General features: G+C 46.6%; 1 protein-coding gene across 2 annotated transcripts in view; it reads left to right on the forward strand.

Annotated features, from left to right (window-relative positions):
• Window positions 1-3,787: 3,787 nt before the first annotated feature.
• The window catches only part of ccdc85cb (coiled-coil domain containing 85C, b), a 39,408-nt gene continuing 15,662 nt past the window's right edge, over window positions 3,788-27,533 (forward strand). For both annotated transcript variants that reach the window (XM_084483774.1, XM_084483775.1), the window contains exon 1: window positions 3,788-5,091. In XM_084483774.1, the coding sequence (XP_084339900.1) occupies window positions 4,341-5,091 (751 nt within the window). In that variant the 5' untranslated portion in view covers window positions 3,788-4,340. The remainder of the gene's footprint in view (window positions 5,092-27,533) is intronic.

Below are 27,533 nucleotides of genomic sequence, written 5' to 3' on the forward strand. Positions count from 1 at the left end.
GGTGCAGCAGTGTGAACTGCCCGGTTTTTTAGAACGTCTCAGCCCGTCTCGTCGCAAGGAGTCGCAAGGAGTTGCGAGTTGCAAGCAGTTGCGTCGCAAATCTTTGGTCTGAACTGGCACATTGAACTGGCACATTGCTACCTGGTCTGTGGGAAACACTGAAGTACGTAATTTTTTCATTTCATTGACAAGCAATTCAATTATGGTCATACTCTTGTTTGCTAGCGGCTACGATTTCAGTACTATTGAAGATCTTTGCTCCTTCTCAACTCTGTGGTAATATTTTTTTCACAAAATACAACCAATAGTACGTTAATGTTAAATCTTACTTGTGAACAGTAATCCCCTGATTCCTATTTTCGACGGTCCGCTCATTTGAGCAGGAACACCAGCCCGGCATCCTTGTTCTCTTCTGTAGACGCGACCTGTCAGCTGTCTCAGCTCAGGCTGCTCATCACCACTCCAAGATGGCGGCCGAATTTCTCGCGTCACAGCAGCCAATGCTGCGTCTACTTATAAGATGTCTATGGTTTGGACCTTCTCAACGCCCCCTGGATCACCTTGGGGTTGGTGGTTGGGTGGTTCTTCATTGTGTGGTGTTCTGTGTGATGTGCAGTGTGATCGTGACCGTGAGTGAGAGTGTTATTTGTGTTGGTCAGGTGTGCCGTGTTTCTGTGTTATCGTGTGTGTTCAAATAAAGGCAACTCCCGGAGTCGTGCGGTGTATGGGGCACGGGAGTTGTTTGACCGCTTAAACCTGGGCTCCTGTCTCATTCATTCCATGCCGCGCCCCACAGTATTATTATTTTTATTATTTTAACGCATGGCATAGCCTACTATACATCATTCATGTTCATTCATGCAGCCCTATGGAAATAAATGTTTCCACAATCTACATGCTATTTCTATACAGTTTCACACGTATGAATAATCTTTGAAAAAAAATTATATGAAAAAAAATATATATAAAAAGATTATTAAAAAAATGAATCTTAAAAATATATATATATTAAAAAAAATAATTAAAAAAAATAATAAATAAATAAAAATACGACCTGTGCGAAATGTTTTTTTTTTTACCTGCAAATCTTTTGTTTTGGACCTGCGCATCTTTTTTTTGGACCTGCCTGCGCATCTTTTTTTTTGGACCTGCGTGCATGTTTTTTTTTTTTCAAAAAAGAAAACATTTCACGCAGGTCATATATATTTTTTATAATTATTTTTTTATATCCATTTTTTAATATAATTTTTTTATATATATTTTTATATATATACATTTTTTTTATCATTCTTTTTTTTTTTTTTAACTTCTAAAATTAAGTGAAATATACATACACAGACCAAACTGTTAAACAACTTTATTTATCTTATAACCAAGTCTCATAAAAAAATAAATATGGCCTTGCTTTTTCTTTGCAGAAAAATAAAAAAATTCAAAAACACCAATGATGATTCATAATGTTTGTCAATCAGATGCTTATTAGTTTTCTGGGGAACAGTCAGCCTCCTATCAACTGTATCAATCATTAAAACAAAGTCCTCCTCTTCAATCATTGGGACTGCTAATCCTGTGTGTACAATGCATTTTGCTCTGGCGTCCTCATTGGTCTGTTGTTGTTCTGGGATTCACTAGCTTTATTTGCACTCAGTGGCCCATCCTTGTCGGAGGCCTTCTGTACCTGTGAGGTACAATAGAGGGGGGTCCGATTTTTCTGTCTCTCATCCACTCCCGTCTCTCACTCAAACATACGCGCACACACAGCTCCAAGTTGTCTCTATACTATAATTCTGCTCCTTTCTCCCGTCATAAGAACATTACTGTATGTAACCGTGGCTATCTGTTGCGTGGCTTTCCCACTAAGATAGCTTTCTTTATGAAAAAATTAGTATTCATTTTTAGTGTTTCACATGTCACAGAAACCACAGTGAATCCTGTGTTTCTGTGCCCCGCTGTGGTGTCGACAGCACAGAGCTCCGGTACCGTTACAGGACAGCGGTGGTTTCTTTCAGCTTGTATTCCAATTTTAGCAAAAACACACATTACATTAGCTTGAAAGAAAAAACCTGTTTAAGTAGGCCTATGCTTATCTTTGCGTGAATTTCGGGATGACTCGTCTGCCAATGACTTCAAGTTAGTTGTGATTTAACCAGTGATTGTTGCGCCAAACTGTTTACAAAGTGACACTTGCTTGCGACGCAGCAAAAGCGCCTGCTAGTTGACCTGCCGGGCGGGACGATCAGTACTTCCCCACACAAAGAGCTAAGTTCTGATTGGATCGCTTCCCAAATCGTCCCGCTTACATTTTCGTCTCGTTTTTATTCGTTAACGAAAGTGTCAAAAGATTTCGTCGTAGTTTTTGTCATCCTAAATTGATTTTTATTTAGTTATCGTCTCGTTTTCGTCAGACTGTAGGACCCCCCCCCACCCCAATGTTTTCTTATTGGATCTCCACGAATCACAAAAGTGGCCAATTTTGTTTTAAAAACGGCGAATTTCGCCGAAAGGTGACTAGTTTGTATGCCTGTGTGTATAGCCTACGTGTGTGTAAGCGTAGGCTATGTTGTAATTCCGACCTGCCATGGCATGTCAAAATAGCAATAACAACTGCGCTTTTGCATTGGTACAATATTGGCGCATTTTTTAGATCACTAAAATAGCAAGTATAATTTGCGCCGGAACACGCCCCTGCTTTTTCGCCGACAGGCCTCTCCAGGCGCAAGTGTAGTGCCTTGTTTGCTGCTGGGGAAAATCAGCTAGAAAGTCAATTGCACCGGGCGCAAGATAGGGTTGGCAACAAATAGAACATATTTGTGAATAAATGTTTAAAATTCTGAATGCTGGACATGGTGAGCTACATTTAAATGACCATTAGTGATTAATAATAATAATAATAAAAAAAATAAAATAATATATATATATATATATATATATATATAATATTATTTTTTTGGACGAAATTTGAGACCCCCTTCAAATTTTGCTTTTGAGGCTTTCAGGGGGTCTCATGGGTTAATCGGGGGGGCCCAGCCCCGGACCCCCCGTATTCTCCTCATTGCGCCTTGGAATAGTTGGAAAATACTATATTCTCACCACACGGGTACGCTGTGACTCTGAGAGAAATGTCATAGGCACCTGTTAAGCCTTTGACTCATGTAGCCTGTCTTTTGTTTGTTTTTGAATAATCGTCTTTAACTGTTAGCTAAATGAAACATTCCATGCTTCAGAATAAAGCCTACATGTTGTTATGCTGTAAGTGAAGTATGTTCATTATAGGCTAGTAGAAGTTTATTTAGGTCATTACACAATAACAATTTAGTGTTCACGATATTTCCTGATGAAATAGCATTTGATGTAGATAGTAGCCTCAAAATCAATCAATATATAGCCTACTGTATATAAACATGTGTGTAATATTTTAATGTAAAACACGAATAATTTAAGTATTAGTTTATTGATTCAGTAGGCTTACTGATTCAGCTATCCTAATTAGCCCCATTATAATTGTTGCTTCACATGGTGCTGAGGTCTGTTTCAGTCGCCTATTATCATGCTTGATGAATGCTTTTGCACTGTTCTACAGAAGGGTGTATGACCACGCCACATTACTACTGACGTCTTACTTTGATTGAACCTCTTGGCAGACATCCTAGCCAATGGTTTCCTCCGGCACTTTTTCTGAGAGGAGCGTTACTTATGACAAACCATAGTTGGAGAATCCCTCATTGGCCGCACCACCACTCACACACTGCCTCCACCTCCACCACCGCCACCACTCACACCACGCAGTCAGAACGATCTTTCGGAGGAGGTTTACGTGCAGCGACCCAGACCGCACACACGTCCTGCGCTCAGCGAATGAGCGTCGTCCTGCGAAAGTGTTTGTTTTTAGATTTTTTTTTTTTTTAGATCTAGCTCCGTCCGCTTCTCTCCTTAACTAGCATTGTGATTTCCCACTTAGGATAGATGGATGGAGGAACACTCCACGAACGCAACGCACAGAGAGGGGAAACATGCAGCTGACAGAAGCCCAGCGACGGGGACCCTGACCTGAGCCACCGGTGATCGACTGCGTCTCATTCTTAAGGGGGGTTACTTTCGTGGAAGTATAGCAAAAATAATATCTTCGTTTTCTCTGCAATATTTCGTGTCGACCGACTCTGAGTGCATGTTTCGGCTGTGTTTATACACTTCCATGTTGGGCTTAGTAAAACGAAGCCTGTGTAAACTCCCACAACTTGGTTTAGTCGAGTCTCGCTAGTTTGGGACGCTCACTCCTTTAAAAAATAATAATAATACTGAACTGAAAAGCAGAATTGTTTGACGTGGTGAGAAGCATCATCATGGCTAAAAAGTCATTCGAGGGACACCGGGATGACCTCCTGAGCAACGTGACCGACGAGGAGCTCCTGCGGAGCGGCAAAGAAGACCTGGTCCGCAGACTGCGACGGGTGGACGGCGAGAAGATGAACCTGATGATCGAGCAGGGGAACTTGATGAAGGACATCAACAGGCGTCTGCAGGTGCACCTCCATGAGATCCGGAGCTTGAAGGAGATCAACCAAAAGCTCCAGGACGACAACCACGAGCTGCGGGAGCTCTGCTGCTTCCTGGACGACGACCGGCAGAAGGGCAAGAAGCTGTCCCGCGAGTGGCAGCGGTTCGGCCGCTACACGGCCACCAACATGTGGAAGGAGGTGGGCACCTACATGATGAAGCTCAAGGAGCTGGAGGTCAACCAGGACAGCGTGACGCGGGAGAACGGCGAGCTGAAGGAGATCATCCTCATGCTGGACGAGGAGAGGAACGGTGCCGGTTCACGGAGCTCCATAGACAGTCAGTCCAGTTTGACCAACCTCAACGGTGGGACCGGTACCGTCCGGGACGTCGGGGACGGGAGCAGCACGTCCAGTAGTACCGGTAGCGCTGGCAGCCCCGACCACCAGCACCACCACCACCAAAACAACAACCACATCCACAGCGACGCACACAAGCCCAGCCCTGAGGGCACTAAAGTAGGCAACACTATGAGGAGGTCCATGGATGACTTGTCCGCCGCTAACCACCACAGGAGCATCCCCAATGGGCTTAACGGTTAGTCCACACACTCACTACACTACACCTGCATAGCAGGCTTTCCATTACCTGTGGATCTCAAATAACTCCCTGCTTATGGCTATAAGGGCACAAGACACAGTTGTAAGTTGTCGTTTCACAGTCCAATTCATAGGCTTTCTCAAACTTTTTCTTGTGCAAAAGTGCATTTAACCGTCACAAACATGTCATTACAAAGATTCTTGAATAATTATTGTCTGTCATCGTTTGGATGAAACTTAAGGTCCACACCAAGTCATAGAAAGTGATATATATATATATATATTAATGTGAAGTTAAACACATTTGATTGCTTTTTCATTCACCTTTGTTGCTCAATATCTCTGATTATTGATTATGGCCCATGCAGAAAAGTGCCAAAGCCTGCCATGTTGTGGTTCTCCTTTTGCAAGATTATGACAACATATGTCTTTTTCTTTTAAATGAGGCTGAAGGATCAATGTTTGGCGTTATCCCCACTGCGCTCTTAATTGGGATGCTTAACACACGTGTACACACACACACACACACACACACACACACACACACACACTGCCCTGAGTGGCCTTTTCAGGTCACTGCTCTCATGGTCTTCAAGGAGGGAGGGGTGCAATTGGATGTGGACACTGACGGGGGGCTTATCGTAATTGCTTTTTAAAGGGCTCAGGAAAATAGATTTTAGAATCGTTGACTGATTATCGCCGTTGTATTTGGCTGTTTTGAAGCTCTCACGCTTAGGCCTGCTTGGTTTAGAAACCGTTGGATACGCACTCACAAACCCTAAATACCCTGGAAGCGGTGCAGGGGATGGGGATGCCATAATGGAACATGGGCAAGCTACCGTAAGCTTGGTTTAGCTGGCATGTGGACCGGGCGCTCTCTGTGGTCCGTTCAGCATGGAAACGCACTGGATTTACTATTTAGTCATTTAGCAAACACTTTTATTCAAAGTGACAGGGGAATTCAGTGATGAATGGCATGAAGGGTTAGGTCGGGGCTGGATTCATATTGCTCCATGATATCAAACAGGTAGACTTCAGACTTTGGGACTTGAACCCAGAACCTATCGGCTGGGAGGCAAATACCTAACTCCACCGCCTCGTCGTTAACATCTGACCGCCGCTTCGAGGGAACAATTTTTTTAGGTTCTGTTCTCCATTAGTTTTCCTACAAGTACACCTCTCCATCATGCGAACAAAAGGGGGGGGACTGGACCCCGGCCAGATGGGGCCCAAGTCACGGTGTGGGGTCCATAAAGTGGCTTAACTTGACGCGGTCAGAATGCCAGTGAGCTCCCCTGGGAATGCAGCAGACAAGCTCCACGGTCGCCACTCAAGTGCTAAATGAACGGCGTCTGTCAGGGAGCCAGGTCGGGAGGGAGAGGGGTGGTTTGGGAGCAGGGGGCCGGGGGCCGGGGGGTGGGAGGGTCAGGGGGGGGTGGGACGTGTGCTTGGGCAGTGGAGTAGAGCCGCCAACTACCCAACCGACCGAAGGCTCTTTGTACCGTTCTTGCTTTCCCTATCTTTCCCCGTCATCCTGGAGTCCAGCAATTGTACCCTTTCCAACCCGGTGTTTATTTTAACTACACCGGAGTAATAAGCCTTTTGTTATTGTGACTGCACCGTGTGTTTACAGCGTTTTGTTTCTGCAGAGGAGAAGCCGAGATGTGTTTGGGGTGCTGTTAGTGCGAGGGCTGAACGCAGGGACCTGGGTTAGGGTTAGGGGTTACGTGCCCGCTGGTTCTCAAGGCAGGGCTTGGACTGGGAAGGGGGGGGGGGATGGAAAGGTTGAGGTGGAGGGCTAAGCAGAGGTCCTTATGCAGCCCAGAGAAAAGGGTCCAGCACTGACTAAAACTTTCACTACCGTTCCCCAGGGGAGACCAACCGGGCCAGAGAAGGCATTTTAAATGAGGCAGACGGCTAGACAGACAAAGAGACAGACAGAAACAAACAACAAACAAACAACGCGCTTCCATATTCCCTGTGCTCTGTGTGCGTTTTTTTTGGACCACAAAGGGAATGATCAGACAATAAACACAATATCCAAACCTCCTCCCTACATTCACTTAAGTGCTCTCGTATTGTTTAGTTCAGTTTCATGAGCTCCATGTGTGACTGTTACCAGATGTCCTAACGGCCAGTTACTTGGAACTCGAGTCGTCCCGTCAAAAGACTCCCTGAAACACGATGCAGTCCCCACAGCATTTGGTTTTGGCTTCCACGCCGGGCCTTTTCCAGAATATGAAGATAAAGATTCAGGCTTAGTGGGTGTGTATAAGATCTCTGCATCCAGCGTTGCTTTCAGAAAATACAGCTTTTTTTGGATTACAAATTCCACAAGAGAAAGTTTAAAACTAAATGTAGCTCGTCAACCAAGTGGACCAGCACCCACCCACCCACCCGTCCGCATGATGCAAGTTGTGGTCAGATGAGCTGTGTGTGAATCACCGTGCCTCCTGTAATCCCCTCCCGTTGACCTTAAACAGACCTCACACATTCCCATCCGGTCCCCCAAGTGCCCAGACATCCACGGAGCGGATCATTCATCAACAACCTCTGATGGTGCTGTAGACACTTTGTTGGCAAGCATTGTCCAAACATTACATCTGAAAGGGTTAATCGCACTCCCTGTGTTCGTTTATGTACACAACACGTTCATGTGGGTTGGAGGCTGACCTAAAACTGAGGTTTTTGTCCTTTTTTTCTCCCCCCTACTGATGAATGGCCTTTATACCCACCCATGCGCCGTCCCCCCCCCTCCCCTTCATCCCATATGTGTGTTGAGATTCTGTTACCATGGCGTCTGTCATTTGTTAGGCTGCATTACGCCACCCTTCTCTCACCCAGGAAAGTGTGTAGCCGAGTGGAATCAGATTTTTTGAAAGTGCTTCAGTGCAATGTGTTGGATTTATATAATTGGAGTGACAACAAAGTTGATTGTTTGCAACGGTTTCATAACTTCATATCCATATATGCATAGACTTGTGTTGCTGAGCTGGCTTTTTTTAATTTACTGCATAAATGTCATTCAGATGTAGTACCAAGAGTTCAGTGAAACCGTGTTTTTAATTAAACCCTGTTTCTCGTTACAACTGGGTTTTGAAGCTATATATTGTTGTGACTTTGTTGACGCGAACTTTGCGTCTTCGGAGCTCTTGAAGGAATCAGTTACCCCAAACACTTTTTCTAATTCAAAGATTATTAAATCCCAGTCGCAGGTGGTATTTTTTTTTCAACCTTTCAAAGGAACCCAGAGACAAAAAGCACACAATCGATATAATCAGTGCTGTTTTTCAACTCATTGTTGGAATGCAGACGGTGTTGATCTCGTTGATATGCTGTTCTTTGGCTCACAAATATTGTCAACAAAGACTTTTGTACGGTGCTTTGCTTCAAAACCACATTGTGACATTAACTCTCCGACATGACATTAATGAGCAGTTTGGGGCGTATCTTGCTCAGTGAGGCCTGCTGGTGAACTGGTATTACTGCGGTATAAGTGGTTGCCCTAAAGTGGTTCAATTTAACAGTTTGAAAACCGCTATCAAATAGCAATTCAGGAGCTAGGTAACAAAAGGCTGAGTGAAACTAGACGCTCTGGTTTTTCTTGTTCTCTGACAGTGATTGATAAATGTTACTGGTATGGTTTGAGTCACTCCACGGGTGTGGCTGGGCTGGATGTGCTGAATCCCTCAGCCCACCCCTCCCTGTGTGAGTAATAACCTGTAGATAACAGCCATAATCATGGTAGCAGTAGTACACACACACACACACATACAAACTCACTCCCAAGCACACACACACTCACAGGGACGCACGCACGCACAGATCGGATCGCTTTATCGAATAGACAACAGAGCGGATTGTACTCTTCATACCGTCAAGGAAGCGCAGGGTTGCCAGGATGTACCACATTCCTAGATAAACCACGGAGGAAGTGGCTCTTTATCCAGAGAGAGGCAGGGAGACAGAGACTCAGAGTGAAGAGACTCCGAGCGACCCTTTCTGTCCCAACAGCACAAACAATAAGCCTTTTCAATCAAAAGGGGACATTGTGACTTTCAAGGTCACTGCAATTCCAAAACCGTTTTATTGCCAAGTAGTGAAAATCATTTTTAATAGGCCTACAGCTGGGCCCTCTGAAGTGTATTTAAATGGGAAATTCCTCTTTCAGATTCGAGTGTGCTTAATGTCGCCTATCAACTGAACCCGTGGTGTCTCTCTCTCTCTCTCTCTCTCTCTCTCTCTCTCTCTCTCTCTCTCTCTCTCTCTCTCTCTCTCTCTCTCTCTCACTCTCTCACTCTCTCTCTCTCTCTCTCTCTCTCCCTCAGACGCACATTTGTTTGCCTTAATTGAGCTCTGAAGGGTTGCCTCGAGAACAGTCCACCTCTCATGATAACGGCACTGATTACGCATAGCATTAACTTTACAGATATGCAAGTACACACCACCCACGCCAAGCGCCTCTACTAACGAGTCACCGAGGTGGGATTAGCTTTGAGGAGCAGAGCCTGACCGAAGGGGGAGAGCGAGAGAGGCAGAAAGAGAGAGAGTGAGAGAGAGTCCGGACATTGGCGACGAGCCACTGTGGCGACGAGACACTGTGGCTGGCCGTCGGTTATCTTCACGGGTTCATCATCCACATGCAAAAGGCTGCCAGGCCCAGAACCAACACCCCCCCTCTCCCCAGTCACCCCGCCGCCCGCTTCACTGGTTCCAAGGCCACGGGGGGGGGGGGGGGTGGATTGGCGCTATCATCCCATCACTGTTGCCCGGGTGACTCTGAGATGCACGTCCATGTCACTGCTCCATGGCCAATGATTGGTGTGTGTGTGTGTGTGTGTGTGTGTGTGTGTGTGTGTGTGTGTGTGTGTGTGTGTGTGTGTGTGTTGTATTGTCTATGTGTTGAGTTGGTTGGTGGCACCCCTTCACCCTGCTGATGAAACAGAGAACAAAACGATCTGGTTGTTTGGGTTGATTAGAACATCATGGTTGACATGATATTATATTATATATTATATGCCTCCTTTAAAGCAGCTTACAGTGAATACAGACACAGAACAGTAGGGCGCAGGTAGTCAATCTTGCTCAAGGATGCTGACGTGTACGCTTCGGACATCGTGAATTGGACCCTGTGTCCTGCAGCCGGAAATCGAACACCCCTTTTCTGTCGCTACACTTTCAGTGTACAGTCCTTCACCTTTTTTTTTTCTAAGTAATACCACTCCCGTGGTATCAGAGGACCTTCTTTTTCCCCACCACGCTATCTGCACAGTTGCTGTTGTGGACACAAGATGCAGTTATTATGATCCAATTAGCAGTAACGTGGTTGGAAAGTCACAGGGCCCCCGTGCCCTCTGTGTCCCGCGCGCCCTGCAGCTAGTTAACGGCGCACGGCCTGACTCAATTAGGGGTCACCTTATTATAGATCCGTCTAATCTGCAAAATTCAGAGCCGAGCCGTCGGCGGTAACAGGTAACTGTCAGGTTTGGAGGCGGTCAGAAAAAAAACTGCCGTGCCGGGCTGTGCAGATGGCACCGCGACAAACAACAAAAACGCCACGCCCTAAAACGCCCCCCCCCCCCCCGGCGTCAGCACTTTTTGTGTTTCTTTTGTAAGTTTGTTTGTCCTCGTTCGCCAAAGACGTCGCCTGACCTTCGACGGAGGAGGAGGAGGAGGAGGAGGAGGAGGACGCGGAGGAAAAAGACAGAAGTCAGCAGCACCGCCTTTAAACGTCTCCTTTTCCTCCGTCAGCTAGACCTGGTGGAGACCTGCTGGGCGAACAGCATAAATCTGGTTTATCTATCTGTCAGCTGTTTCGGTCCTCCCTCTCTCTCACTCTCTCTCTCTCTCTCTCGCTCTCTCTCTCTCGCTGTCCCCTTCTGCATTGAAGACCTGTGCTCAGCATATGTATTTACCCTTCAGACGGCACAGTGCTAGATCCCTTAGTTTAATAGATATGGATTGCTTTCTCCAATGCAGGCCCACCCCCCCGCCCCCCCCATCTCGCCCCCACACCCAACCCTTCTTGGCTTGGGCGGCTTTATATTTCATTTTAGAGGGAGGACTCTTGGACGTGTGACAGCAGGTGAAGTTTATAAGGATCAAGGAAAACATAAGAACTTTAAGCTAGGGAATTTTGCCATATGATAAGCATTTGAATTTAATTTTTTCTTCCTTTGTTGAACACAAAGGAAGATGTAATAGACACACTACTTGCATCGTTATTATCATAACCTTGTGTGAAAAATGTGTCAAAAAAGACAAGTTTGCGCCGGGCCATATGACGCACACGATGGATGAGGTACCGTTTCAGTGTTACAGGGAGAGGCAGACAGAAGCATCTGGAATGAATTCAGGGCCCAGGCTGAGAACTCTGGCTTCATTTTTGGGAAATGTTTTCGGAATGGGTTTTAGGTAACCGTCCTCCGTTGCTATACTGGAGGCTAATTTCCGCTTGCAGCCTGGTTTCATTCAGGGAAAGTGCCAGCGCCGGACTATGAGAGACTTAAGAAAACACAATTCTGTTTGGTTTGAACAGGGGAGCCTGGAGGTAGACTTTTTTCTCCTTTGTTAAATGTCACTGCATTCCAGGAAAGACTTTACAAGAAGGCGGATACAACCAGCACAAGGCAACGGGAAACTATGTGAGGTTTCAGAGAACTGCATTCTTCCCCATTTAAAGAATGTGCATTTAAAGAATGATTTCTTTTCTATTATTTTATTAACTGTCTCAAGAAGTTGGTAGAATCATCTGTGGTTTGTTGAGGTCTTTCTCTTGTAGATTTGGGACACACACACAAATACACAGACACCCCCCCACAAATTGTTATACCCCCTGCATGTAGCCATCTGTCATCGGAGTCTACTGATAGACTCTAATAAAGAAGAGAGAAGGAGAGGGGGGGAGAGAGAGAGAGAGAGAGAGAGAGAGACAGAGAAACACAAGCAAATTCCCCATGTGGACGAGCTGGGTGGGCTTTCCAATTGACTGTGCAGAACATCCATCTAAAAACCGATCATCTTGCATACAGTGTGTAGCATCCCGTGGCGTTTCAGACCAGGCGTCCCATTTTCTAAACACTGTTTGATGTGGTTTCCATGGCTATTTGGGGTTCCTGGGTTGGCAATAAAGATCTAATTTATTTTCTTTTTTTTCTCCGGTTTTTATTACAACTTGACAGCTATGCCTGTAAAGAGTGAACGGTTTCCTGCCCCCTTCCCCTCTGTCGTGGTCGTGGCGAAGACCCAGCGGCCGGTGGCAGCCATCCGATGCCCACTCAAATAGCCCCGCAGCGTAGACAACATTAAGGTCATCCCTCTTAACGGGACCTGGCCTTGGATTACAAAGGCCGATCAACGGGATCATTTATGTGATCCCATCTCATCTTCCCACCTCATCCTTCCCTGAGTATCGGGGCTAGGGCTGGGATTTGGTTCCATATCATAAAGAGCTTAAGGTCGAAGCTGAGGGAGATGTGAAAATGCGGGATCACGGACGCCGGAGCTTGTCTGTATGATTATTGAGCGGCTGGCAACCCACCTCATCGGGATTGGAGAAAAGGGAGAATGAACGTGTTGAGGGGGGTGAGAAGGGGGGAAAAACCCATTTCATCTCCTTGTTCCAGTGGAACTGGAAACCCACTGGTGTTGGGGTATTAACGCGTGTATCGCTACGCGATTAACCCCTGGGATGTTCCCAGCCTCCCCGACACCCCCCCCAATCCCCCCTCTCCCAGTCCATCACAATGACCCTGGAGGAGGGGTGTACGTGGAGGAGCTGATGGATGGGATGAGTAAAGCGATGTTCAGTGCTGGCGTCTGTGTCCTCTCTCATACCACAATGTTTACCGCTCAAGAGAAGGCACAGAATACATTATTTCAGTGATTGAGCACAATAATATCTACTATGAATACAAAACTCGGTGTGCGTTGCATGGTCTGTGGGGGTAATAACCACTGTGAGATCAGATTGAAACTCTAGCTTTGAATTTCATACTTAGCCGGACGTTTCCGTGGTGATCTATACTTGGCTGGATTTCATCTGATCTGAAGTCATTCACTATACACGTCATAGTGGCGTAATGTAATACGACTCTACATCCATTTTCTTTTAATAACAACAATGCTTTATTCAGAGAGATGCCTTTGAAACAACAACATCGGGGTGTTGTCCAGCACTAGTTTATGACCTGGTTCAACAAAATGGGAGGTTAAGAAGAGAGAGGGCAAATAAAATAAAAAATGGTTTTAATAAGGGGAAAGAACAGGCCTCAGGAAAACCCGCCTCCCTTTTTTTAGTGGCTTCTGTTGTAGAGCCTTATTCTCTAGGTCTGTGGACCTCAACGTCGGAGGAGGCAAATCTGGTCGGCTTCAAACTGCAAACTTCAGGGACTGCTCAAGGATGATACACCAATTAGCATAGCTCTCTCTCTCTCTCTCTCTCTCTCTCTCTCTCTCTCGCGTTCTCTCTCTCTGTCCCTCTTTCTCTCTCGCTCTCTCTCTCTCTCTTTTGCCCTCTTTCTCACTCCCTCTCTCTCTCCTCTCTCGCATTCTCTCTCTCTGTTCTTCTGTCTCTCTTTCTCTCTCCCTCTCTCTCTGTCCTCTCTATCTTTAGTTCTTTAGTTGTTTGATTCTTGGCCTTCATATATTGACATGTTTTGTTTGGATGAAAGCACTCATGATTTCAACACATTACCGTACTCCACTGGCCCCTGTACGGGTTCATTTGGCTGGGACTACCTGTGGCTATATCAGCCGCCAAATTCCCACAGTTTAAATCGTTCTAGAAGAGATTAGCTGGGAAACATAACCAGCCCAATGGGATTATGGGAGATTATTTTTTTCATTATTTATTCATGTCAACGTGTTTCGTCTCTCTCTCTCTCTCTCTCTCTCTTTCTCTCTCTCTCTCTCTCTCTCTCTCTCTCTCTCTCTCCCACGCTCTCGCTCTGTCCGTATATGTCTTGGCCTGCTCTCTCTCTCTCTCTCTCTATCTCTCTCTCTCAACTCTCTCTCTCCCTCAACCCTTTCTGTCTGTCTGTCTCTCCCCCTCTACCTCTTGTCTCTCCCTGTATGTCTTGGTCTCTCTCCCAGTTGACAATGGATGTAGGGGATTAAAGCATTGATGTAGTAGCTGCATCGCGGCTCTCCAACTGGGCCAAGGGTTTTTTTGGGGAGGAGGAGGTGGAGTAGGTGGAGGAGGAGGAGGAGGAGGAGGAGGAGGAGGAGGGCAGAGATTTCCCTCGTTCAAAGGATTCCGAGAGCCAGGATCCAGTATCTCTGCCCATCCCTCTTTTATTAAACATGGCACGTAGCCTGCCGCGCGTGAGCTACGCACTGTAGCCCCTCTGAGCACCCACTCACTTAAGCCAGTACAGGAAAAAAATATATATACAGTGGAAATACTAGGTTTTAAATATTGAGATGACATTGTTGCATGGTGGGTGGGTGGGTGGGTGGGGTGGTTGGCGCTGTGCACAGCCAGGAATAGGGGGCTTGGTGCTGGGGTAACTGGGTAACAGGGCGGTGCAGCCTTGCTGGTGATGAGCCCCCTAAAGGTGGGGAGGAGGGGGGGGGGGGGGGGGCGCCACACTGCAGAGTAAGCAGGTACCTTCGTGAGCGCATGTGTTTCTAGAAGAACTACGCCCTCTTTTCTGCGTTGTTATGTGATGTGTGATGTTTTTATTTGAACAGGGCTATGTGCAACCCTTTTTTTTTTTTCTTGTACATCTCTGTCTGCATATCTGGCAATACATTCACGTGTCACATTCTCACCCCACTGTTTTGCGGTGCCTCCCGAAAAAAAACAAGTTGATTCTCGCTGTACTCGAAGGAGGCCTGTAGCCGGTTTATTTGCCCATGGCGGTTAGTGTGACATGAAAGTCTCCGACGGCTTTCCTGAACGTCAGTCAGGACCGACTCTCGCGCTCCCAAAATTAGAGGCTTTCCAAGAAGGGTACACCTGCAGGGCCCTCTTTGATGCCAAATAAGATGGTATTTATTGAGTATAAATACCTTACTTAGAGTTTGAAACTGTCATGTGTATAGTGTTGGAATTCGACTTCCCTTTGCCAAACCCCTTAGTTACGATTCTCGGGCGCCTTTGTATGCTCAGTTCCGGGGGGAGATTATATGATAGCGTCTATCTTATTAGAAATACCAGGCAGTATAATTATGAAAGCAGATGGATGTGGAAAAATGAAGTGAAATACATATATACAGGGATTTTATACTTATATGTTGCTGGTGCTGCATTTGTCCAATGGAAAGGAGTTGTGATGCAGATAGGTACCAAATCTTGCAAGATCTCCACTCAATTACTGAATGTAACTCTGACATGCAGGGTGGGTTTCATTATATTGCATGGGTCGTCATGGGGTCTGGTAGCCTAGCCTACATGTTTCTACAGCGAAAAACCGTCCCGTAACTGGAGGCTTAACATTGTGGGTAGTCTCGCGTGTAAACTTAAAGCTGCATAGGAAGGTTTGATGAGCGAATGGTTTCCATCTAGAAACTGAATTATCTTCTCCCTTTTTTTGGAAAATGAAATCGAACAAGGCAGCAAAGGCATAATTAGGAGCCGCGCAGTCGGACTGCATTGTGTTGAGTTTGAGTTCCCCGCAGTCATGTGAGTGTGGTTAACCAAACGGATAGAAGGACTGACGGAGACATTTTTGTAGTTTTATTTATTTTTTTCTTCTTCACCAAGCCCACATAAGATGCTGTCATCTGGCAAGCGCTGAAGAGCAAACTGCTTTCGCAAACTGCGAGGCCATGGAAAAAAAACATTTGAAGGTTGAAGAGAGATGGAATTTGCCGGGAGAGATAAAGGGAGGAAGACTGCGAGTAGAGTAGGGTCAGAGAGAGGTGGAGAGGTTTGGGAGGGAAGAGGAAGGGGTTGATGATGGCCAGGAAGAATAGGGAAATGGATAGACTGTTGGGGAGAGAGAGAGAGAGAGAGAGAGAGAGAGAGAGCGGAGAAGGGCAAGTGTCAAAACTGTTTTAGGAAGGAATAAACAAGTTGTTGTGTGTTCCAAACAAACAAAATAACCTCGCAAACCGCTGATCGAAGCGTAAGAAACGGTACGACAAGTAGAAACAGTCTCTTGTTTAGAACACACCTCTGAAAATGGATGCTGACCGAGTTGATTGATTCTCGATGAGGCTGTTGGCTAAGGAGGGGGGCGGGCAGAGAGTGCAGACCGGGAGAGAAGAAGTTGAGGCAGTATTTAGGCCACTGTAGGCCTATGGGAGCCCCCTCCAACTCGACTTATATCCGAGTCGGGGGGGGGAGATAGGGAGGGGGGGTGAGGCAAGTCCACTTGATTCCTCATCCTTTAGCTGCTTGTCAAACAGACGAACGCTGTAAATAACAACCCCCCCCCCCCCCAGAAGAATCCACCAAGACGAGACATACCCCCCCCATCCCCCCCACGTAAATACATGGCATGAACCACCATTTTACAGCCTTGTCAGCTGCTAAGCTTGATTAAAGCGTGATTTATGTTTGGCACGGCTAGCCGCGGAATCAGAGCGGAGACGGACGAGCTGGAGAAAAACAACTGAGAACCGCCGCCTGTCTCTGGTTTGGATCCAGATATAGATGCCCTCCCATCGAGTGTGTATGTGATGACATGTTATCAACAAGGAACGTGGCGTTCCTTCCTTGATTGAGTGCCGCTCCGTCGACACATTAGTCATCTTTAATCAAAGGGCTTACCTGAAATGATAAGAACAAAACCTCAAAGCTCATTTCTTTTTCCACTTTCCTTTACATCTACAGATGACCAAGCCATGTTTCATACCCCCTCATATGCATACCATATGAGTGTGTTTTCATTATATGATGGATTCAATTCCCTCTTTTAAAAGTAGTTTTTCAAATTCCCTTTTGGCCCAATAACACATTGTTATTCATGCATGTGTTGTATTTAGTCTGCTTTCACGAACTTGAGTACCGGGAGGGGAGGGAGATTTATGTGAGGGTCTACGGGCTGCTGTTGATTGGGCCTGGGTGGGGCCCGTGCTGTTCAATCTCCACAGTGCGGAGCACTCAAAAGACCCTGCTGACAGGAACTTGGAAGAGAGGAGAAGTAAACAGAGCAGCGTGGAGTCGTGTGTGTGTGTTTGTGTGTGCGTGTGTGTGCATGTGTACGTGTGTGTTGGTGACTGTGTTGGTGAAACACACACACACGCACACACCCCAGCCTGTTGTGTAAGTCCTGTCCCGCCGCTGAACCACTATCAACTCTGTGTGTGCGTGCGTGTGCATGCATGTGTGTGAATTTGCGTGAATGTGTGTGTGCATACAAATGAGAGAATGAGCTCAGGGGTCATATAGATGACGCAAACCTGCGGCGTTCCTTCAGGTTTACTGGTGAGTTACCGGATCAAGACAACGAAGACAACTTTAATTGAGTGTAATTTAATGTGGTCCTTCGAAAAGTGTAATTATGTGGAAAAATCGGATTGTCCGTCAACATCCAGAACTGTTTACAGCGCCACTTAGCAATTATCCGTCATGCCTCAGAGTGCAGACATACTTGAATCATAATACTCTACACTAAACTACTGCTAAAACTACCGGCCATCGTCACATACATTAAGACGGGCGACGACGTGCCCTCGTCCAGGGGTCAGTTTGCAGAGTCCTCAGAGCCATAACAGACCACCTGGCCACCACTGGCGAGGTCCGCTCTCTGCTGCTCCCTTCAGCGCTAACGCGTTCTGACAGCGTGGGTCCCCAGGGACCGCTGGCACTGCCAGACCATGGGGGCCGCGCCGGGACTCTGACCCAAATGTGCTGCTCAAGCGTGGGTCACGACGGCGACCGTCGCCTTGGGGACCTGGGGAGGTCTAGGGCGAGGCTCTGTCGTGGCGATGTGTATCGATCAGCTACGGTCGGGTACGTTTGAGCCGCTTTTCGGTTTGGGACTTTGTGCTCACGCACTACAGCCGGCCCCACTCGCAAGCACATTTCAGCGAGAATGAGCTCTTTATTTCTTTATTACGGCTTCTGTGTGTTTTATTACAGCATTGGTTTTATTAGCACGGCCGCTAACCTGGAGATACTTCCTCATCGTGAGCATCTAGACCGCCGCTTGAACCTAAAAGGTCTATTTTTAAGTTTTACGTTCCATTAAACCTTTTTTATTTTTCATTACCGGAAAAACTCAGAAGCCTGGAGTATAATCAGCAGGTCTTGGCGCTCAATCGGAATACAATGACCTCATCTCATACCAATTAGCTTCACGCAACCTTTTTCATTTTCCTCTCCATAAGAAAACATGCTTCTTCTTCGAAAAACCAAAAACCACACCAACACCAAACCAAAAACCAATCTTTTTGAAAATTTCTATCAACTGACAATCTGTGTGTTGTTCCTGCGATCGGATGTCAGGCTCTGATGTGATAAGTGCTGTGTCAGAGGCATGGCCGGCTTCTCACTGTTTAGCCTGGACTCCAGTCAGAGGCCTTCTCCAGCCAAGCTGGCCCACGGAGTTACTGTGGTGTTTTTTCACATGCTGAACACGCCTCATAAATAAGACCAAAATGACTGGTTGAGAAAATGTCTAGTTGACGATTTCCATTAGTGCTTAATGACGACAGTGGGCGTGTTGGTGCGTGTGCACGAGCGTGTGCATGCTTACGTGTGTGTGTGTGTGTGTGTGTGTGTGTGTGTGTGTGTGTGTGTGTGTGTGTGTGTGTGTGCGCGTGCGCGGACACTGCACAGACTCCCCTTGTAGGCTTCTTCATTAGATTGATTCACGGCAGGTTAACCATCTGGCTGTAAACCTTTAGTCTCCCTAATGGAATTTGTCCCCATGCCACTTTTTGCGTGTGTGTGCGCGTGCATGCGCGCGCATGTGTGTAAACTTGCGTGTGTCTCCCTGTACAGGCTCCATTAATAAAGCTAATGGATGCAGCGTCAAAGCTTACTCCATTCGTCCATAAAGGGATGAAGTGCTTGATATCATATCGGCTATTATCGGCTTTACGGTGTAAACAAACATCCGCATGCAAAGTGACTGCGTTCAATATAGGCTAATGCTATACGGCCGACTTAATGGTGCAGCGGTATTGATTTTAATCCCTAACAAGCACGTACACTGAGCGAGGCGCGTTCTGCCAATGTCAAATCTTTTTTTGGAGGTTTTTTGTTTCGGTGTATTGATTTTGTTGAACACAAGCGAGCCACTTCATCGCTCCCCTCGGTAACCCAAACACACACACACACACACACACACACACACACACACACACACACACACACACACACACACACACACCTTTTCATCCGTGTTTTGTGTCTGGATCGAGGCACGTCCTTCTCTCTATTAACCTCGCCCCCCCCTCCTCCTCCACCCTACCCCCAACACCTCACCACCAGAGTACCCCCTCCGTCGCTATCCTTCTCCTGCCGAGCATCAAAAGCACCAAAGAACACCTCGCCGTCTCCTCTCCACAGCTCATAAATAACCGGAGATACAGTGCCGCCACCGCCACTTTATGTTGCACATAGATCTCAACCTCTACGCGTTTCGTTCCTGCTTGCACGGCCACTTTAGGCCCCATTGTGTGTATTTATAGCCAGTCTGCGAGCGGCGGATGGAGAACGTGCTCGCAAGATACTGATCCTTGTGTGCGTGTCTTTTTTTTTTTTTTTTTACAGCTCCTGCTCACGTTTCTTTTAAAGGTTGCGCTCATTTGCGTGTAGGGAAAAACAACGTTTTCGGATGAGCCAATGAAAATGTTAGTTCATTCATTTGTCTCGTCTTGTTTGTTTGCGGGCTCGTTTTTTTTTTTATTACCCCGCCGTCTAGCCGTTCGAAGAGCTCATCCTGCTCTTCCTCATCTGTCGCCACGTTGGCGCGCCGGGTCTGTGCTTCCTTGGCCTCTACATGCAGCAGTAGAAAGTACATTAGGCACGGGCCCTGTCCTGTCGCAGCGTGTTTGAATTACAGGCTCTGGTACCATGGCTAATTTGAAATACATTTCCTGCGTGTTCCAACTCTTATTGCGTTATGAGGGAACCCACCAAATCCCAACACACTCTGGACTCTGGAACGGACTCAACTTTCCAGGGGTTTAAGCGGTTTTGTGTTAAAAAAAAATAAAACCGGGGCACATTTTTTCATGGTGGCGAAAGGCTTGATTTTGAATTACCTTTAAATGAAGGGTTACCGCTGAAACTCAAGCATATATTATGTAATAGGAATATTTCACATGTTGAAAAGGACTAAATAACACAGGGACTGTCCTGGGTTATTTTTGTTTGTCGTTTAGTTTATAGATTCAAAACCGCTTTGTTTAGACGTGGAACTGCTGTTGTAGTCGTGGTTCCTTTCCAAACTTCCCAACTCTCTCCCAGGACAGGCTACAGCCATCACTTTAAAGAGAAGACTGGTGATTAGCAACTGATGACAAACTCCCCGGGTCCTGTTATGAACCTTTTCACAGAGGTGTCATCAAAGAGTTAAACACGGGTGTCGGTAATACCTCTAATTATGCCTCTGCTCTTTTTAAGTAGATGTTTTTCAGGCTAGCAGGCTAAACTACTGACGATAACAAGGATTGACCACGGCTCATGGGCCCTGCCTCGTTCAAGTACCCAGCTACGGTTCAGAACCAAGACGGCCGCTGGCTGAATAAAGGTGCGACGATGGGGGGGGGGGGGAGGGGCCAGTCGAAATGAGCACAACTTTGACCGCATGACGCAACGCGCCCGTTCTGTTTCCAACTCGCTGTGCCGGAGAACGCAGTGGGAGCGAACGTCTTTGACACTTCTCAAGCGAACACCGCTTAAGGCCTATTGACAGCGTGGTCCTAATTGTGAGGCCTTTGGACGGCGTGGTGCTAATTAAACGCCGCGCTTCGACATGCCTCCCTCGGAATGGTGAAGGTCGACGCACTGTTCGGGTCTGAGAGGACATGGCGGTTAGATCAACAAACTTAAGTGTTAAAGGTGTGCATGTGGCGGGGGGGGGAGAGGGGAGGGGGAGGGGGGGGGGGTGGTGGTGGTGGTGAAGTTCAATTACACGATATTTAAACGCAAGTTATGCTCAGGTGGGGCCCTGTGGAATCTTAGTGTTTTTATGCGTCTCAGACAAAAAGGTAAAACCACAGAGCGTGAGAGAGAGAGAGAGAGAGAGAGAAAGAGATTGAAAACACCGGGGGCAGAATACACTCCTCTCCAGCACTACGGTGCAATGTTAGGGCAAGTTGCATTTGTTGCCTTACAAAAGAAATGTGCAGGTCTCATGTCAAAGCTAAACCGCCTTTTTTCTTTCTGTGAAGCCATTTTATTTTGCAGACGACACAAGGTGTGTTTTGCACTAGGGTTTAAAACATTAAACCCTCATTTCGCTGCTGCTTTTTGGGGTTTTATATTAGGTTGGTTAAAAATAGATCTCTCTCTCTCTCTCTCTCTCTCTCTCTCTCTCTCTCTCTCTCTCTGTCTATCTGTCTCCCTGTGTCAGCGACATGTCCTGATTTGGCCCGGACCCAGACGGCCCTGTCTCCCCTGGCAGGGATAAGGCTGTCTGGGTCTTAAAGAGGGAGATCTGGATGATGCTGTCTTCATGAGTGGTCCCCCCCCCACCCCTCCCCTGCTTACACTGCATGATTACAAGAGTGGATGGAGAGGAACTCTGTAGATGTGAATGTGAAGCTGGCCTGTGAAAAAAAAAGAAATTAAAAAATAAACAATAATATCTGAAGGCCAAAATGTAAATCCTGATTAAACTGGGACGGTGATGAATCCAGCAGCATGGCTTGGCCTGCTTTGGGTGGTGTGTGTGTGTGTGTGTGTGTGTGTGTGTGTGTGTGTGTGTGTCTGGGTGCAGACGGGGCATGTGGAACACTGTCGTGTAGCCCCCGGCCTCTGCTCGCTATTTATAATAGAATATAATGGCAATTTCCGTGCTAATTAGGGTTGCTTCTTTCCTCTCTGCCGCACCGGCTCCAGTTATCCGTCTCTCTTTGTGTTCATTTCTCTGTGTCTCTGTCTTCCTGCCCAGCGCAGGCTCCACAGCTCCTCTATAGCCCGTTTCTTTGCTAAGCTTTTCTCTTTTTCTGAAGAAAAAAGCGACCTCATCTTTGCTTGATTTCTCCACATCCGAGATCAACATTGCACTCCTAACGCAGTCCAACATGGATGGGATTTGAGCTTGTGGGAGGGATGGGGGGGGGTTAGGTGAATAAGGGTCCAAGGGCTGTTTTCAGCAGCTCAGCAGTGCTATGGATATGCAACGCTAGCCTTTGACTCTACTGTCTTCTCATTCATCAAATAAGGCCAGAACTGACATTCGACGAATTGCTTGAACACGATTCCATGTTCATGAACTGAACTCATGCTACTCATTTTATTACATCCGGTTCTCTTTCATTCATTTCAAATCACATTTGGTGTGGTTTATGTTTCCTGGTGCGAACGTGCTTCTACAGGATTATTCCGTTGTTGTCTCGTGCGTTTATAGCAACAGGTGGGTGCTACGTGGGTGTTTTTTTCTGTAACCACTCCTGGCCTGACTGAAAACCAGTCTGTCGGAGATGAGTACACAAAGTAGTTATGTCAACACTCGCGGATTAGCGGCATTAAATAATGTCTTCAAGTCGGAGCTCGCCACTCTTCCGCCATCCGCATTATCCTCCAGTCTGTGGCTCCTGTGCGATGGTGGACGGACGTCATTTATATTAGCGCGTTCACCCAAAGCGCTTTGTAATATTGCCTGACATTCACCCATTCGTGCAACACATTCACACACCGACGGCGGCGTCAGCCATGCGAGGCGACAGCCAGCTCGCCGGGAGCAGTCAGGGTGAGGCGCCTCGCTCAGGGACACCTCGACACTGTGGGAGGAGCCGGGGATCGATCTAGCAACCTTGCGGTTACCAGCCAACCCCCGCTCCACCTCCTGAGCTACTGCCGCTCAAAAAGATCCTCTTTTGTATCCACTCGACAGAAATGGAACAACAAACATAGAGAAACATACAATGTCCCTTTTTCTCGTCTTGTGTCTTGTCGCGTAACGCAACAAATCCCGACATGGACGGTGGTGGATAATGAAGGGGTTTTAACTTATCGCAGCCTGTCTCTCTATGGCAGTCACCGTGGCAACCCTCACCAGTCAGACCTCGCTTACATAAGTGCGTGCAAACGCTCATGCCAACTCAGCAGTCAGTCAGACAGACCGAACGGAGGCGTCGGGCGGTATGCAAATGTGCATGCAAATGTGACCGCCGTGGGGTTTTTGCGGGTGTCGAAACCGTGGAGACGGCGAGCGGAATGGGGTTGAGAGAGTTTTTCATTTTACCCACAATGCCCCCGGGCTTTTTGTTTAAACAGCGCGGTGGGGCTGTGGGTTGTTTGGGGTAAGGTCCCTCTCAAGCGTCCGGGGTAATGGCTTTCTGTGGCCGCGTGGGCGGCTGTGTTTACAGACATATGGGCACGTCCGTCAACAGGGTTTGTGTGCCTTTGTCGTAGATTGTTGTTGTTTTTGCCTCGACGTTTATGGTCGACAATGGGGTCAGCTTGACTTTGCTCGCATTTAAGATGGAGAGAAAATTGACAGTAAGTATACACGGCAGTACTGATTTTAATTCAAACTTAGACATGATGCTTATCTCTTCTTTGGGCCTCTTCTTCTAAGCGAGTTACACAGACTGACGATTTTTGGAGAAGGATTTAATCATTTGTAAGTCATTTTTGGGGTTGAGAACATTTCAGAATGAGCTCAACAGATATTCCACGAATCTTCTTTGGGTGTGGAGTCATGAACTTTGACCTTTCCATGTCGAGGAACAGAGGTGTCAGTTGGCACATGACACACAAAGTATCAAGTATTCTTTCACACTTCACGGGGGTGTGAGGTAAACATAGCTAGCTGGCTGCCCACCGGCATTGCGAACAAAATGTATAAAATGTTGAAATGTTATTGAACCAAAACCCTATTGATGTGATCTTCATCTGAAGATTTCAATCTGAGGCAAACACTGAGATTGCTTTCTAAATAAATCATTTTTAATATGCCTTTCCCCGCCTATTTGTAAAGCCGTTAAAAGATGAGAGGAAAAGAGAGTCGCATACATATAGCTGCTAATTTGATGCGTAACTGAAATCCATGCAAATTGATGTCACAAGAGCGGAACCCCAATGACTTTGAACCTTGTAATTACTGTTGAATAAATCATGTCATGTTTAGGCCGTTTTTCAGCTCAGAACACATGAAAATAACACGCCGTTAGCATCTGGCTCTACAGGTCACCTGGGACTCTGTGCGATGTACCAGTTAGCGGACGGCTAATTGAAGTCCATGTAATGCGGCCGTAAAAGTTGAAATCAAGTCGAGTCAATTTTATCGACGCAGCGCTCAGTCACGGTTGCAACAGGGTTTCAGAGGCCTAAATTATAAAACACCCCCTAACCTGAAGCTCTCTGGGGGGGGGAGGCAAGGACCACCCCCCCACCGAGAGGGAAGAAACCCAGATTAGTAACACAGAAGATGGGGTGACTCCTCTTACCGGAGACGGCTGGGTGCAATAGGTGCTGGATCGTAGAAGATATAACGTTAGAAAAAGACAGAAACAATGATTAAGTCACATGATGTTATTAGAAAGCAGTTGCTTAGTTAGGAGTTGGAGTCACTCATGAGCAGATGGGAGAAGGGAAGGAAAGATTGTATTTTTGTTAGACAGACCCGCGAGTGAAATGAAATATACATTACTCTGCTGCTGCCTATGGTCTGTCTGTGCTATTGATGTTTCAATTAATAATATATGTACACTCACGGCCTGCATAGCCACGAGAAGATAACTTCTCCATTCCCATGAAGTAATCTAGCCTGAATGAAAACCCACAAGTTATTAGTGAATGGACTACTTGTAGTGCTTTGGATGTATAATCTTTTGATAAGACTAGCGGAATTGCAATCTGGCAACCTTTTGGGTTTAAGTCCATTGGAATCAAAGCTTGGGGGGGCTTTTAATTTGGCACTCAGCCTTAATGACGCTTATTGCCAACAAAAAGACTAAGTAGCGTTTTTGTTTACGTGTCTGCGTGGGCGTTTATGGAATGTAACGTAATATGTAATGTAATTGAATACGCAATGTTTATATTTTTGTATAAACCTTCTTATCTCATGTTGTCAGTCTTAAGTTTTCAGATTATTATGTACACACAATTAATGCATTATGTACACACAATAATGAAAATTGTAAAAATGTTTTTGCAGACTAATCAAGATCTAACATTTGAAACACTGAATAGAAACCTGTTTAATGTTGGGTGTATCCTGAAAGCCTTCTCCTTAAAAGCTTTAGAAACCCATTTTCCATCCATATTTCTACATCTCATTGTCTTCACGCTTTTACACTCGAAAAAGCTCCGGCCGTGACTTCCTGTTTTTGGTGACCTGATGCCAACCCGGGCACTGTTCTGCTTGGCTGGGCCAACGAAAAGAAGCGTGTAAATTATTGAACAAGGAGATTCACCGTTCAAAGCCTCCGTCCAGAAAGCCCTGAGGTCGCCTGGAAGGAAAACCTGAACCCCCCCCATACCCCCCCCCCACGGCCGCTCTCACTCGTTGTGTCACAGAGGCATGCATCCATGAGGTGCACGTGCCCGCATACCTTTTGACGGGAGAATGCACACAGGTGCTCACACATGCTAGCGCATGTGGACCCATGTGTTACTCTCAGCCCACTGACAACACAAACACTTAAAAGGCATTCTTTGAACATTCACACAGACAGACAGACACACACACACGCACACGCACACGCACACACACACACAAACAGACGGATGCGCACAGAGGAGCGTGAGGCGTTCGGCTCCTCTCGACTCAAGGATGGTGTGCCATGTCTTGTCAGAAGGGGTTAGAGGCCTGGCAGACGACGTGCCAACCCTGGGCCTTTGATGCCCTTCCAGGGTCCCGTGGTCTACGTGCCTGCTGGGTTGCCAGGTTCTCTTTATCCCCCTCATTAATGCAGCAGCCCCGGTGCCCACTTCACCGGGTCCCCCCCCCCCTGCAACACACACACACACACACACACACACACACACACACACACAACACACCATTCCCTTTATCCCCTGGCGGCGACCGAGTGCTCGAGCAGCCGTGCAGATGATGCACTCGTTATGAAGACACACACACAGACACACACACAGACACACGCACGCACATGCACATGCACAAGCACGCGCACATGCACGCACGCATGCATGCACACACACACACGCACGGAAGACAACATGGCACCCCCCCTGCAACAGGGGAAAGGAGCGCTAGGACATTTCTTCAGCTTTTGGATCCGCCTCTTTCTTCGATCTCTCACGGCTGATTGGTGCGTTGGTTAGATTCTTCAGGTGTGTTCGACCTTTTCCACCTCATTTGCTTTGTCTTCTCCCAATGTCACCCCTTTTGTCAACAAACGGCGCGTTGTGAATTCTCTGTTTGTTTTTCTGACCGAGTGCCTATGCAGTCGGCTGCGCACAACCTTTGATCTCCGTACGCAGTCTCAGCCAACACAAGACACTGTTGGCCACATATTCCTTTCCTTCCATTCCGTTAAGGATGCATGTGCAAAGGTCAAATGTGCACTTTGTTTGTGTTTGGTGGGGGAGAAAAATTGTTTTTGATAAACCATGATGGATTGATAAACCTAAAGTAATAAGAAAATCGATATATATGCATACATATGATACATACATACATACACACATACATACATACGTATAAACATATATACATATATATATTATACATTCATATAAAAACACATGTATATGCACATATGTATAAATATGTGTATGTTTATGCGCTACATTGACATGCACATTCACATACACGTACACACATACGCAAAACATATATTATTCATATTTCTAACTCTGGTCATGCTGTGATGTTAAAAATGATACCGCAGAACTTTCTAGAACCTCCGCTCTTGGTGGACTTTGCAGTGTTAACAGCGGAGGGTGGGGTCACCGGGGAGCGGGTCTGTTGGCGCGGACTTCAGAAGAAAACGCCAAACTGTTTAGACGGTTTCTCCTATTTCAACATCTTGAGATAATTGACCCGAGCGCTGTCCTTGAACAGAACGCACACGCGCACACACAGACACACACAGACATACTCACACTCACGCACACTCACACACACACACACACACACCCGGACTCACTCAATCATAACAAGGGGTTTTAAGAAAAATCCACCCGTTTTTCTCTCTCACATATTGAGCCCACGTAATCATCATGCAGCTGTAGCGCTTGCACTGGAGTACCACACACACACACACACACACACACACACACACACACACACACACACACACAGATACACACAAACATACACACACACACACACACACACATACACACACAGACAAACACACACACACACACACACACACACAGATACACACACATACACA

Source organism: Micromesistius poutassou (assembly GCF_964030765.1).
Source record: "Micromesistius poutassou genome assembly, chromosome: 19".
Lineage (NCBI taxonomy): Eukaryota > Metazoa > Chordata > Actinopteri > Gadiformes > Gadidae > Micromesistius > Micromesistius poutassou.